A 14,482-nucleotide genomic window follows, 5' to 3' on the forward strand; every position below is an offset into this window, starting at 1 on the left:
TTTTCCAAAAATTTAGCATGTGCCCCATAGAATAACATTGATCCGAATGCGATCCTATGATTGGTTGGATTGCACTCGGACTGAAAATCGATCGTCTGCACCTGGCCTAAGGGTTGTGAACTTCCCCTTAAAACGAGATCACGGACAAGTTCTCAATTAACTCATTCTGCAACCAACAATAGACAATGGAACACAGAGGATATAGAAGGCAAAATATTTATTGAAGCCCAATTACAAACATTTATTGAAGCAAAAATACATACATTTAGGTGAGATAAAAATGCAGTTGAACGTGTTAGAGTCATGTTATGTAATGTTATATCCCAAATGGGATGACCACAATAAACACCCTGTATTTTGGTAAAAACAGCAATACATTTATTTGACCAAACCAAATCTCCAAACAGAATATGCTACATGGATGTGACATTATTCTTGTGTTCATTGAATGTATCAAAAATATTGATTAAAACCAATAATTTAGGAGAAAACATCTCCAAAAATATCAAACTCTTCTAAATTTAATGTTTCCTTTTCTGCCTGAAAATACTTTGATAATTCTGAAACTTAGCTTGGAATAATTACCCTTTTCCTGTCAACCATCAGACGACTTTGTCTTTAAACTACAATTATTAATTATTCCACTTGGGTCCATTTTTTTATATATTTTTTTTTCAAAACTCTCAAAAGTCAAAATTTCTGTAACAGATGAATATTTATTATATAGCATCGTGATACTGAGAAGTAACCATATATCTATTGACTTCTACTCTACAAATAGATTCACTACTGACTGATGTCTCTACGACTCATGAAGAATATTTTAATTTTTCTTTTTTTTTTTTCATCATTTACTATATCATTTCATCACTTTTAAGGCATCAACTGATAAGTTATGTGCAATTGATAAATGAGATACAATATTTAATTAAAATATATAAATAAATAAAGAAGATCCTCTTCCCAGGCTGATAAAAGTGATTCTGTTGGTAGAAAAACTATCCCCAGGTTTCTAATAAAGTGCATATGATCAATCATGCTAATTAAACTTGAGCAGTAAGATTGAGCCGTCCTGCAGGGCAAAGCTGCTTTTTGCAGAGCTCGACAAGATGAATGACTTGAATGTTGAATAAGCATTTTCTTGTCATTGTTATGATCTATTTGCTTTATTGTTGGAGCATGCTGCGTATGAACACCTTGCAAAAACTTTTTAAACGTATGTTTTAATTATTATACTAAAGAAGTGGTAGGGAGATTAAAGGGGGATATCATTTCTTCTTTTAACTCACAGTAATATGTGTTATTCTTCTTTCAAAGCTTGTAAATAGAAGAGATAGTTGGTAGAGTCCATATGAAAAGATGGACTTAAATAGTATGTGCACCGTTAAAGATTTGGAAAATTTTATGTACGGTATATCCGGTGAGGTGCAAACACTTCTGCTAGTGGCTGACTTCAGATTTGTTTTTTATATTTTCTAGATTGTTTTCTCTCAAATTCTGCTTGAGGGCCTGCAAGTTCAGAGCTTTCTGTGACATACTGCTTGTGGATTAGCAAGATCAGAGCTTTCTGTGACATACTGCTTGTGGATTAGCAAGATCAGAGCTTTCTGTGACATACTGCTTGTGGATTAGCAAGATCGGAGCTTTTTCTGACATGCAGTTTGTGAAGCTGCAAGTTCAGTGCTTTCTCTGACATGTTGCTTGTGGATTAGCAAATTCGGAACTTTCTCTGACTTGTGGAGCTGCAGGTTTAGAGCTTGCTCTGACAAGAGGCTTGTGGAATTGCAAATTCACAGCTTTTGGAGCTGAAAGTTCAGAGCTTTCGGTGACAAGCAGCTTGTGGGGCTGCAAGTTTAGAGCTTTCTCTGACATGCTGCTTTGGAGCTGCATGTTAAGAGCTTTTTCCGACTTGCTGCTTTAGGAGCTGCAAGTTTAGAGGTTTCTCTAACATATGGCTTGTGGAACTGTGAGTTCAGAGCTTTCTCTAACGTGGCTTTTGGAGCAGCAAGTTCACATCTTTCTATCACATACTGCTTGTGGATTAACAAGTTCAGAGTGTTATCTGAAGTGAAGTTGTGGAGCTCCAAGTTCAGAGCTTTCTCTGACATACTGTTTGTGTATTAGTAAGTTTAGAGCTTTCTCTGAGAATCAGCCTGTGGATCTGCAAGTTCAGAGCTTTCTCTGACAAGCAGTTTGTGGTGCTGCAAGTTCAGAGATTTCTCTGAAAAGTGGCTTGCAGACCTGCAAGTTCAGAGCTTTCGCTGACATATTGCTCTGGAACATTTGAGTTAAGAACTTTCTCTGATAAGCTGTTTGTGGATCTGCAAGTTCAAAGATCAATTGCATTACCTGAAAAGCTGTCTCCTCCCGCTTATTTTTCTCAGTGCTCTAGTCATTGTTTCTGTCTTTTCTCTTAACTTCACACTGAATTTGTTGTGAAAAAAGGCAAATTATTTTTTTTTTGACGATGTATAACAAGCTGTGTGTGAATAATACTGACATGCACTAATCACAGACGCCTCTACAGTGTTCAGGAAGAAGCTAGCAATATATTTCACTACAGTATCAGACTAATATAGGGTTTATTTGCAACATGAAACCAAAGAGACAATTCTGCGCATGAGCTGCATACACAAGACGGTATGAGCTTAATAAGTAAATCTATTTGAAAACTGCAAAGTCAGCTCATATTTAAATTTTTGTATACTGGAGCAAACAATAAAAAATTACAAATGTGGGCATACCCTGTAATTATGGTGGATACCAACTAGTTATGTAGTATCTAACGTTCAAATTTTGGGTCATTTTTCTGAAAAAGCCATTCTTAAATCACCTAAGAGTAATACACTGAGCCCATCCCCAGCAATGGGGATGGGACTGCCTGATAGGGATGAGCAGACCCATGGAAGCGCGGGTTCTGGTACCCATATTAACTTTATTATGTCCAAAGTTCAATTCGGGTACCAGAACTTTACCCAAACTTGAACATGACCCTGAACCCCATTGAAATGTACGGAGACCCAAACTTCAGAGAAGGGACATTTTCTTTCTCTCTCTCACCTATCTATAGCTTTCTCTTCCTGAACAACCCCCAGAACTTCGACCATTAAAACGGACTTTTGGGAGAAGTCCGTGGTCAGAGTTCAGCACCAGACAGTATGCGTCCGGTATGAACCCCGAACTTCAAAGTTTGGGTTTTCTCATCTCTACGTGTCTGATGTTGCCACTGCAACAATCAATACAGGACACACAGTGGGGAAAATAAGTAACAAACAGAAATACTATGTGAAAGGCAAGTCCATAGGTTTCCTTTAAGAGAACAAAAAAGTCAACACCCATTGATACTTCCCCTTTACCTCCAAACCACTTGGTTAGCTTTTCACATTCACAGGATTACATCAAAATGTCAGTTTGTGATCGTCCATTTAGTTTACAACATTGGTGAAATAATTTTAGACTTTTAGACTTTGTTTCAGTGATAGGACTGTTTGCAATTGCAGTCTGCAACAAAAAAATTAACAAAATTAACCTCCATTGTCCTCATTGCATTGGCCCATGACATTTTTTCCCGTTTTAGGCAAAAAAAAACTTCCTTTCATTAAATATAAGTTGCAGGCAGCTTTAGAATTGTAACATTAGGCATATATATTCATTGTCTGATGGACTCCAGATATACTGCAAACACACAATAAATTTTCTTTGAAATGTTTCTAGAATTCGACTCCAAATTCCACCATGAGAAGTCAGTCGAGAGACACTAATCCGTCGATGACAAGAATGATCTTCGAATTACATAGGTGAAGGGATTGTCCAGTCTCCAGCACCAGAGTGATTGTCACGCACGTCACAGAGGGAATACCAAGAAGCCAGAGAAGGTGGAGTACTGCCAACCCCCAACCAGGTTGCCTTTCTCTAGTTTTAAATAAACTTTGTCCTCTTTATCCAAATACAGGAGAACTCCATTGGTAGCTGCCTCACGAGTCACATCTTTGTCCCCAGCAAAAGCTGATATGACCGGCTTCCCATTAAGCATCAGATTAACCTGAAGAAGAAGAAGAGGCACCAATTAGATAAAGAAAAGACAGCAAAAATACATTTCAGTTGTCACTTCAGTCACTCGAATTCTGCGACTTTTACTAAATGTAGCTCACTGTAATAATATACAATAAAGAAAAAAGTTTGATTTTTGTGGTCCACAACCATCAGATTTCTTTGATGTCCTTAGAAGCCCAATTTTTTGATTGTTCGGAAATAAAGCAAAATGTCTAGTTGGGCCATATGTTACTTAGCTCAAGAGCTGAAGAAAGTAGAGACTTTACCTAGTAAAGTTAGACTGTCCACACCTTACTTCCACAATATGTATTGCTTGACTGATGACCCTGAAGACAGGGATTGTCATTATAGGACATACTTGGCAGCATCTCCTTGACTTGACTGGATACGACTGATTAGCAGTCAGGATACTTAGTCATAAAATATTAAATTTCTGCAAAAATGCAATATCAAAGTTGGCTATTAAGGAATAGTTTGGAAACTGCATGAGCAGGATTATTTAATGGGTCAAAAGGGGGTCAAAATGCCATGAGAGGCTCCATTTAAGGATTTCACTAATTTACAATACCTTTAAAAAGTATTCATATCCCGTAATCTTTCCCACATTTTTTTCACTTTACAACCACAAACGTAAATGATTTTTATTGGGATTTTATGCACCATACCAACATAATGTAGCAGGTATTTGTGAAGTGTAAAGGAATTATATACATGGTTTTCTAAATATTTTAAAAAATATAAATCTGAAAATTTTGACATGCATTTGTACTGAGCCCCCTGTAGTCTGATACCCCTAAATAAAATCCTGAGTGAACTGTTGCCTACCAAAGTCTCATAATTAGTAAATTGAATGTATAATTTATTCTCAGTACAACTTAAGCTATTATGTGAAGACCTCAGAGGTTTGTTTGTAAAGATTTGGGATCAAATAGTATAATCAAATTAAAGGAACACACAAAACAGGTGAGGTAATGTTGTGGAGAAAAGTAAAGCAGGGTTAGATTATGAAAAAAATAGCCTAAGCTCTGAAAATCTCTTGGAGCACTGTTCAATCCATCTTCCAAAAATGGAAGGGCAACTGCAAACCTGCTAAGACATGTCCGTCCACCTAAACTGACATGCCAAGCAAGGAGAGCACTAATTAGAGAAGCAGCCAAGAGGCCCATGGTCACTCTGGAGGAGCTTCAGAAATCCACTGTTCAGGTGGGAGAATCTGTGCACAGGACAACTATTAGTCTTATACTCCACGAATCTGAACTTCGTGGAAGTGTGGTAGTAAGAAAGTGATTTTTGAAAACAAATCATAAAAATCCTGTTTGCAGTTGGCAAAAATCCATGTAGGAGACATAGCTAGCATGTACAGTTGTGGCCAAAAGTATTGACACCCCTGCAATTCTGTCAGATAATACTCAGTTTCTTCCTGAAAATGATTGCAAACACAAATTCTTTGTTATTATTATCTTCATTTAATTTGTCTTAAATGAAAAAAACACAAAAACAACTGTCCTAAAGCCAAATTGGATATAATTCCACACCAAACATAAAAAATGGGGTGGACAAAAGTATTGGCACTGTTCGAAAAATCATGTGATGCTTCTCTAGTTTGTGTAACTAACAGCACCTGTAACTTACCTGTGGCACCTAACAGGTGTTGGCAAGAACTAAACCACACTTGCAGCCAGTTGACATGGATTAAAGTTGACTCAACCTCTGTCCTTGTGTGTACCACATTGAGCATGGAGAAAAGAAAGAAGACCAAAGAACTGTCTGAGGACTTGAGAAACCAACTTGTGAGGAAGCATGAGCAATGTCAAGGCTGCAAGTCCATCTCCAAAGACCTGAATGTTTCTGTGTCTACCGTGCACAGTGTCATCAAGAAGTTTAAAGTCCATGGCACTGTGGCTAACCTCCCTAGATGTGGACGGAAAAGAAAAATTGACAAGAGATTTCAACGCAAGATTGTGCGGAGGTTGGATAAAGAACCTCAACTAACATCCAAACAAGTTCAAGCTGCCCTGCAGTCCGAGGGTACAACAGTGTCAACCCGTACTATCCGTCGGCGTCTGAATGAAAAGGGACTGTATGGTAGGAGACCCAGGAAGACCCCACTTCCTACCCCGAGACATAGAAAAGCCAGGCTGGAGTTTGCCAAAACTTACCGAAAAAGCCTAAAACATTTTGGAAGAATGTTCTCTGGTCAGATGAGGCAAAAGTAGAGCTTTTTGGGCAAAGGCATCAACATAGAGTTTACAGGAAAAAAAGAAACATTCAAAGAAAAGAACACGGTCCCTACAGTCAAACATGGCGAAGGTTCCCTGATGTTTTAGGGTTGCTTTGCTGCCACTGGCACTGGACTGCTTGACCGTGTGCATGGCATTATGGAGTCTGAAGACTACCAACAAATTTTGCAGCATAATGTAGGGCCCAGTGTGAGAAAGCTGGGTCTCCCTCAGAGGTCATGGGTCTTCTAGCAGGACAATGACCCAAAACACACTTCAAAAAGCACTAGAAAATGGTTTGAGAGAAAGCCCTGGAGACTTCTAAGGTGGCCAGCAATGAGTCCAGACCTGAATCCTATAGAACACTTGTGGATAGATCTAAAAATGGCAGTTTGGAGAAGGCACCCTTCAAATATCAGGGACCTGGAGCAGTTTGCCAAAGAAGAATGGTCTAAAATTCCAGCAGAACATTGTAAGAAACTCATTGAGGGTTACCGGAAGCGGTTGGTCGCAGTTATTTTGGCTAAAGGTTGTGCAACCAAGTATTAGGCTGAGGGTGCCAAAACTTTTGTCTGGCCCATTTTGGGAGTTTTGTGTGAAATTATCATTGTTTTGCTTTTTGCTTCATTCTCTTTTGTGTTTTTTCATTTAAGACAACTTAAATGAAGATAATAATACCAAAGAATTTGTGATTGCAATCATTTTCAGGAAGAAACAGTATTATCTGAGAGAATTGCAGGGGTGTTAATACTTTTGGACACAACTGTAGAAAAATGTGCTCTGGTCAGATGAGACCAAAGTCAAACTTTTATACTAAATTCAAAAACTACGTGTGGTGGAAATCTAACATTGCACATTATTCTGAAAACACCATTCCCACCATCACACATGGTGGTGGCAGCATTATGCTGTGGGGATGATTTTCTTCAGCAGGGAGCGGGAAGCTGCTCAGAGTTGATAGGAAGATAGATAAAGCTAAATACAGTTCAATCGTCGAAGGGGTAACATTTCTTCTTGTGGAAAGTGACATACCGGCCTTGGCATGCCAATGTAAGTAGACTTATTCACCATGAAGGGTTCCTCTGGGAAATTAAATATGCAAATTGCCTCTTCAGAAAATAAGAGACTCAGTCCAGAGCATATCACCTAGCCAAATCAGATCTCATACACTGCACTGACGAGCTCTAGATGTTCAAAGCTGATAGAAACATACATAACCCAAAAGACTTGCATCAGTAATTGCAGCGAAAGGTGGTAGGTGGTCCTACAAAGTGTAGACTCAGGGGGGCTGCATACAAATACACATCACATTCTGTTAGCAATAAACATGATCCAAGAACACAGCTGGAAAATGTGAGCATTTTATGAATTAGGTGTCCAATCTATTTGGATCAGTAATGGAAAAACTGATGAAAAAATAATGAAAAACAAATTTAAAAAAGGGTACGTATTGAGGGAAACCATTAAAAAATAGGATAAGTATTGAGCCCATAGTCCAACGTGTCAGCATGCTCATGTAGGAGCTCAGTTCTTCTCCCTGCTGAATACAGAGCTACAGAGCAGATTTCTAAGCAATCAATGGGGGTCTCAGGACCAGGATACCCACCGATCTATAGGACAAGTTATTTAGAGGAAAAGATGTGGGAAAAAATGGAACCCTTTTAAATGAAAAGAAATGAATGAAAAAGAACAATGAGCCGAGCTTGATATCTCTACCTGCTCTATATTTATTTGCATAGACTTAATAAAGGACTTAACTATTGCGCTAATTTCATGCAGGATTCTCCAGGGAAAGGTTTGATCCAAGGACCAAAATGTCAATCCTGCAATAAATTATCATTAAATCTGGTGAGGAGCTCATTGTTTGCCTTCGATATTTTAATGAGAGGGTTATGTAGACACGGACTGCTCCCTTATACATAATAAAGTTCTATATACACAGGGAGCGAGCATATATTATATATCCACACTGCTGGCGCTTATACCGACTCTGCCATGTATATTAGCAATCCCCAGCAGCGGTGGGAGACATGACCCACAGGTAATTTGTCATAACTAGAAGTCACAAACCTTCCTCGGATTTCCTGCATCCACTTTATCTGATAATCCAGCCTGAATAAATATATTCTCCCTATTGTAGTTTTGCAAATGAAAATATGTACCCTTGCCCTTTCCCTTATTCCCAAGCCCTATTAAAAAAAAAAAGAAGCAACTCCTTCCATTTTGTGCATGCAGCGCCTATGCAGTCCTATGAAGTCTTTAGATTTTCAAGAATATGTAGGGCAGATGACTGCAGGATCAGACTATGCAGTTTTTACTGTAGTAACCCTATGCAAACTATAGAAAACAAAAAAAGCAAAAAATTATAAAATTCTATATTTTTTCTTTTTCTTTTATTGGATTATATTGTAGCACTTTGAAAACTGTAAACTCAACAAGTCTCAGACCTGCTTAAAGTGTGTGATTCCTTGGGTTGATTGTGGCTCCTGTGTGACTGACTTTGAGGGTCGCCGTTATTGTAATTATTCTTATCACTTACGTTATAATGCGTTGGTAGAATTTTCCATCGCTGGAATACGTCATGTGCAATCTCAGATTTTTCAATCAACGTTACAGATTGTGTCAAAGCCATTTTGAAATAATTATAATTATTGGACAATAAAGGAGGCAATTATCCTGGGCATGACGCATAATGTCCACTGCAATCGACATACATAAGGAATAGCGGCTAAAAAACTAATTCGAGGAGGAATCAAAAGAGTAGAAGATTTAACAGAAGGGATAAAAGAAAATAAGAACAACCTGTAAAGATGAAAAAAAAAATACCCCCACTAGAAAAAATACATCCCTTTGTAGTATTGTACTATTGTGTATTGACTCACTTTCTTAAAAGGAATTTGTCAGAAGGATCAACCCTACTAGGATTACTCTGGCACTACATTATTTTGCTTTGCCCACGGTAGGGCAGAGAGAAGTGCATCTATACAGGAGCGCAATGGGGGACACTGTGTAGATTACAGAGGACGCGTCAACCACACGAAGCAGGGAAGAAGAACAGCAATCGTAAAAAGAGAGAAGGCACCAGATCAAGAAAAGAGATGCCTATCGACATCAGATCAAAAAAAGAGATGCCTATTGGACCAGACCTGACCCAGTATAATAAAACGTCTTTTTCGTACCTTGTAGAGTGGATTGGCATCATATATAGTTGTGTGAAAAAGTGTTTGCCCCTTCCTGATTTCCTATTCTTTTGCATGCTTGTCCCACTTAAATGTTTCAGATCACCAAACAAATTTACATATTACACAAACATAACACAAGTGAACACAAAATGCAGTTTTTAAATTAAGGTTTTTATTACTAAGGGAAAAAAAATCCAAACCTACAGGGCCCCGTGTGAAAAAGTGGTTTATCACATCTTTGGGAAGCTGAGTTCAAATTCCCTAGCCAAACGCAGACCTGATTACTGCCACACCTGTTCTCAATCAAGAAATCACTTAAATAAGACCTGTCTGACAAAATGAAGTAGACCAAAAGAACCTCCAAAGCTAGACATCATGCCGCGATCCAAAGAAATTCTGGAACAAATAAGAAACAAACTAAATGAGATCTATCAGTCTGGAAGAGGTTAAAAAGCCATTTCTCAAGCTTTGGGACTCCAGCAAAGCACAGTGAGAGCCATTATCCACAAATAGCGAAAACATGGAACAGTGGTGAACCTCTCAGGAGTGGGCGGCCGACCAAAACTACCCAAGAGTGCAGCGACAATTCATCCAAGAGGTTACAAAAAAAAACCACAACAGCATCCAAAAAACTGCAGGCCTGTCAGTGTTCATAGCTCAACCATAAGAAAGAGACTGGGCAAAGAATGGCCTGCATGCAAAGTTCCAACATGAAAACTACCTTGAGCAATAAGAACATAAAGGCTCATCTCAGTTTTGCCAGAAAACATCTTGATGATCCCCAACACTTTTGTTGTGAACTACAAGACAAAAGTTGAACTTTTTGGAAGATTTGTGTCCCATTACATCTGGCATAGAAGTAGCACAGCATTTCAGAAAAGGAACATTATATGAACAGTAAAATAAGGTGGTAGTAGTGTGATGGTCTGGAGCTGTATTGCTGCTTCACTACCTGGAAGACTTGCTATGGTAAATGGAACCATGAATTCTGCTGTCTACCAAACAATCCTGAAAGAGAATGTCCGGCCATCTATTCATGTCCTCAAGCTGAAGTGCACTTGGGTTATGGAGCAGGACAATGACCCAAAACACATCAGCAAGTCCACCACTGAATGGCTTAAGAAAAGAAAAATTAAGACTTTGGAGTGACCTAGTCAAAGTTATAACATTAATCTGATTGAGATGCTGTGGCATGACCTTAAAAAGGCGTTTCATGCTCGTAAACCTTCCAATGTGGCTGAAATACAATAATTCTGCAAAGATGAGTGGACCAAAATTCCTCCAGAGCGTTGTGAAAGACTCATTGCTAATTATCGCAAACACTTGATTGCAGTTGTTGCTGCTACCGGTGGCTCAACCAGCTATTAGGTTTAGGAAGGAATCACTATTTCACACAGGGACCTGTAGGTTTGGACTTTTTCCATTAATAATAAAGACCTTCATTTACAAATTAATTTTGTGTTTACTTGTGTTATCTTTGTCGAATATTTAAATGTGTTTGGTGATCTGAAACATTTAAGTGTGATAAACATGCAAAAGAATAGGAAATCAGGAAGGGGGCAAACACTTTTCACACAACTGTATATAGCAGTATTCCTCTCCCCTCTGTACCAGTCTGTCATTGTAAATTTGTCTACTATAAATGATATCTATAATTCTGTATGTAACCCCTTCTCATGTACAGCACCATGGAATTAATGGTGCTATATAAATAATAATAAATATTCTGTGATAAGAGGGTTTACAGGTGCTGGCTGTACTTTATATTAGGCTGGTTGCACACATCTGTTTATTTCCAGTTCCGGAAAAAACGGTGCCGAAGATATCCATGTCCGTGTGTGTAATACTTGCAGCACACGAGTTGCAACCATGTGCAGCATCAGTACCACACGGACATCCACCGGGGAAGAAGCACTACAGTAAACACTGTTCACCAGCGGCGGGTGCTGAAGACGGCTCTCATCATTCTCCCCTGCTCTGCCGGCAATCGGTCCGAGCAGAAGAGAATGATGAGAGTTATATTAAAGTCCAAACGATGAGAGCAGGTGGCGGCTTTTGGGACTCTTACTCCCATCATCCGACACCTGCTGCCGCTAATAACAGTGACAGCAGGAGCGGATGATAGAGGTATTCCTCAGCTGCCGCCTGCGATATAACAAAATAAATGAATGAAAAACTCGACATGGGTTCCCCCCTATTTTCTTGAACCAATCAGGCAAAACTCACAGCTGCGGGCTGCCACCCTCAGCTGTCAGCTGCAGCAAGGTTGGTTATCAAGAATAGAGGGGACTCCACGGCGTGAGGTCCCCCTATTTTTGGAAACCAGCCTTGCTAAAGCTCACAGCTGGGGGCTGGTATTCCCAGGCGGCTAAGGGGCCATTGATATAGGCCCCCCAGCCTACAATCAGCAGCCCACAGCTGCCCAGAAAAGGTGCATCTATTAGATGCACCTATTCTGGCGCTTTGTTCGGCTTTTTCTCACATGTCCTGTAGCGGTGGCAAGTGAGGTTAATATTTGTGGGGTTGATGTCACCTTTGTATTGTCAGGTGACATCAAGCCCATGGCTTAGTAATGGAGAGGCATCTCTAAGACACCTCTCCTTTACTAATCCTATAGTTATTTGTTAAATAAAGACACAGTCAGAATAAAGTCCTTTAATTGAAAAAATGACACAGACTCCTTTAATATTCTCAATTAAACCATACTTACAACTTCGCCTAATTCCACTGAAGCCCTCGATCTCCTGTAATAAAAATAATATAAAAAAACAACAATATACCATATTTGTCTATCTTTCTGTCCCACGCTGTACTCCATGTCTGGGGGATAATTAGTTTTCAGTCTGGACGGTGACAAGATGCGACCGTTCAGGCTGAGAACCACTGGGGAATGAGATGTTGCAAGCGCAGTTTCAGTGCCGCCACTTAGGCAGTGTTCCCAGCCGGCCTGAACAGCGATGACATCAGGACCGTGGGAAAAAGTCAGTGATGAGGTCACCGGAGTTCAAGCTCAGTGTCTTCACAGCAGATCACAGAGAAAAATTCTCATGTAAATCATATTACTCCCAGTGTTCAAGATTTAAAACAAGTCTAGTTAACAATGAGTGTCAAACTCATTGTCAACTAGACTTGTTTTGAAATCTTGAACGTTTCACCACCACTTCGAATGACTTCTTTATTTCAAGGTCCAGACTAGACCTTGACAAGTCAATATAGTGGTTTCTGGTTAGGTGTAAACTAGAATGAAGGGACTAGCGCTAAAGTGAAAAAATAGGTTTCCAGTCCATGCAATTTTTTTATACTTGTTTCATTTGTCAATTAAAAATGATCTCTGGAACTGCCATAATTATGAGAAGCAGTCATCAAAGATCTATAGAATACAATCTGTCAGCAGGTTTTTCCTATTAAAACTAATGGCAGCACAATGTAGGGGCAGAGAGCCTGATTCCAGGGACAAGTCACTTGCTCAATCGCTTGCTGTAGTTTCAACACAATCAGTGTTTTATCAGCCGGAGATTATAACTAGAGGACTAGGTGTCTTGTGCCAGGGAGTCCAGCTAACACTGGATGTTCGGGCAGCTGAACCCAAGCAGTACGGTACGGATGGCAAACATTACTGTTCAGGTTTGCCCATCTGTAGTCTCTGCCCCCAAATCATGCTGCTCTCAGATTGCATAAAAAACTTGCTGACAGATTCCCTTTAACAGTACAGAACAATAGATGGAACCAGAAACTTACTATAGAGCCCGTACACTGTTCTGTACATTTCACAGTGGTGTTATGATCAATTAGTGGGGGGTGTTAGGATAAGGATCCCCACCGATTAGCAGCCTCAATAATATATCATTTTTTTATGCTAGTTACTAGTAAATATGTTCTGCAAGTTACTACCTATCCGATAGATAGGTGAAAAATTGACAAGTTGGGGCAACTCGTTCATTCACAGTGTTGATCCAGAAAAAGGATGAAGGTTCCCCGTGAGTTAGATGCCTCATATTAGGAGGAAAGTATGCCTTAATCAGCAGCCATTCTCAAGCATTTACTAGAAATATTTTCGTTAAGGCAAAATGAGCAATGGTGTGCAGAAGATATGGCAAAGCACAAGTCTTTAAGGGGCTGTCCACCTCTGGGGACAATTCTCTTTTTTTACTTAAAAACCTGTATTTAGGGCTAAAAAATCATTTTGGCAATTGGGTTTTATTAAGGGATTATTCACAAATCCGATTTTTCCACGTATGAGAAATACTGACCTATAATTATAATAACACAGTGTAGTCCGAGACTCATCCATTTTTCTCATAAGTGGAGACATTTTTTAAAAAAAACTTTCTCCACCTTCTTCATTCTGACCCGCAATGTCACCCGAGTGTGGCCCGATTTTTTCATGAACCCATAGCCTTGTATTGCTGATCTTGATTTGACCGTTGGGTAAAAATTGGACATATCATTGATATTTTCTACAGACCCCTCAGTCCTTTCAAAAAATTGAACATGCACACAGCCCCATAGACTAATACAAGTAAGAGTACTATCTGTGAAAAGCAGACATAGCACTTGTGCGTTAAAATTAGACGTGTGAGTAAGCCATTAAAATGTAGTAGTATGCCTTATGTTTTAGGCCAGTCTCACACGTCCAGATGATTCCGGTACCGGAAAAATCGGTACCGGAATTATCCGTGTCCGTGTGTCCCCGTGGTACATCAGTGTGGCACACGTGCGGCATCCGTGTGCCGCCCGTGTGCCGACTGGTTACCACACGCACCGTGCAAGAGACAGCGCTACAGTTAAGCGCTGTCCCCTGCATCTATCCTATCCTATAGGACTGTCCGGAGAGGTTATCTATCTATCTATCTATCTATCTATCTATCTATCTATCTATCATTTAGGGTACTACTCCTGGTGGACACCGTGCAGAATATCAGACACACCATACCACACGTTGTTGCTATAGGAGACACAACTCATTTTCTAAAAGAAATTTTCATAAATCTTCCTAGAAAGGTGTTGACATAAGAAGTGAAGAACAAA

The 14,482-nt window shown here is 39.5% G+C and overlaps 1 protein-coding gene across 1 annotated transcript in view; it reads right to left on the reverse strand.

Annotated features, from left to right (window-relative positions):
• Positions 1-845: 845 nt before the first annotated feature.
• CBLN4 (cerebellin 4 precursor) overlaps positions 846-14,482 on the reverse strand; it is a 72,626-nt gene continuing 58,989 nt past the window's right edge. The window contains exon 3 of the mRNA XM_069750929.1: positions 846-4,042. Within this exon, the coding sequence (XP_069607030.1) occupies positions 3,845-4,042 (198 nt within the window). The 3' untranslated portion in view covers positions 846-3,844. The remainder of the gene's footprint in view (positions 4,043-14,482) is intronic.

Source organism: Ranitomeya imitator, chromosome 2 (genome assembly GCF_032444005.1).
Source record: "Ranitomeya imitator isolate aRanImi1 chromosome 2, aRanImi1.pri, whole genome shotgun sequence".
NCBI classification, from domain to species: domain Eukaryota; kingdom Metazoa; phylum Chordata; class Amphibia; order Anura; family Dendrobatidae; genus Ranitomeya; species Ranitomeya imitator.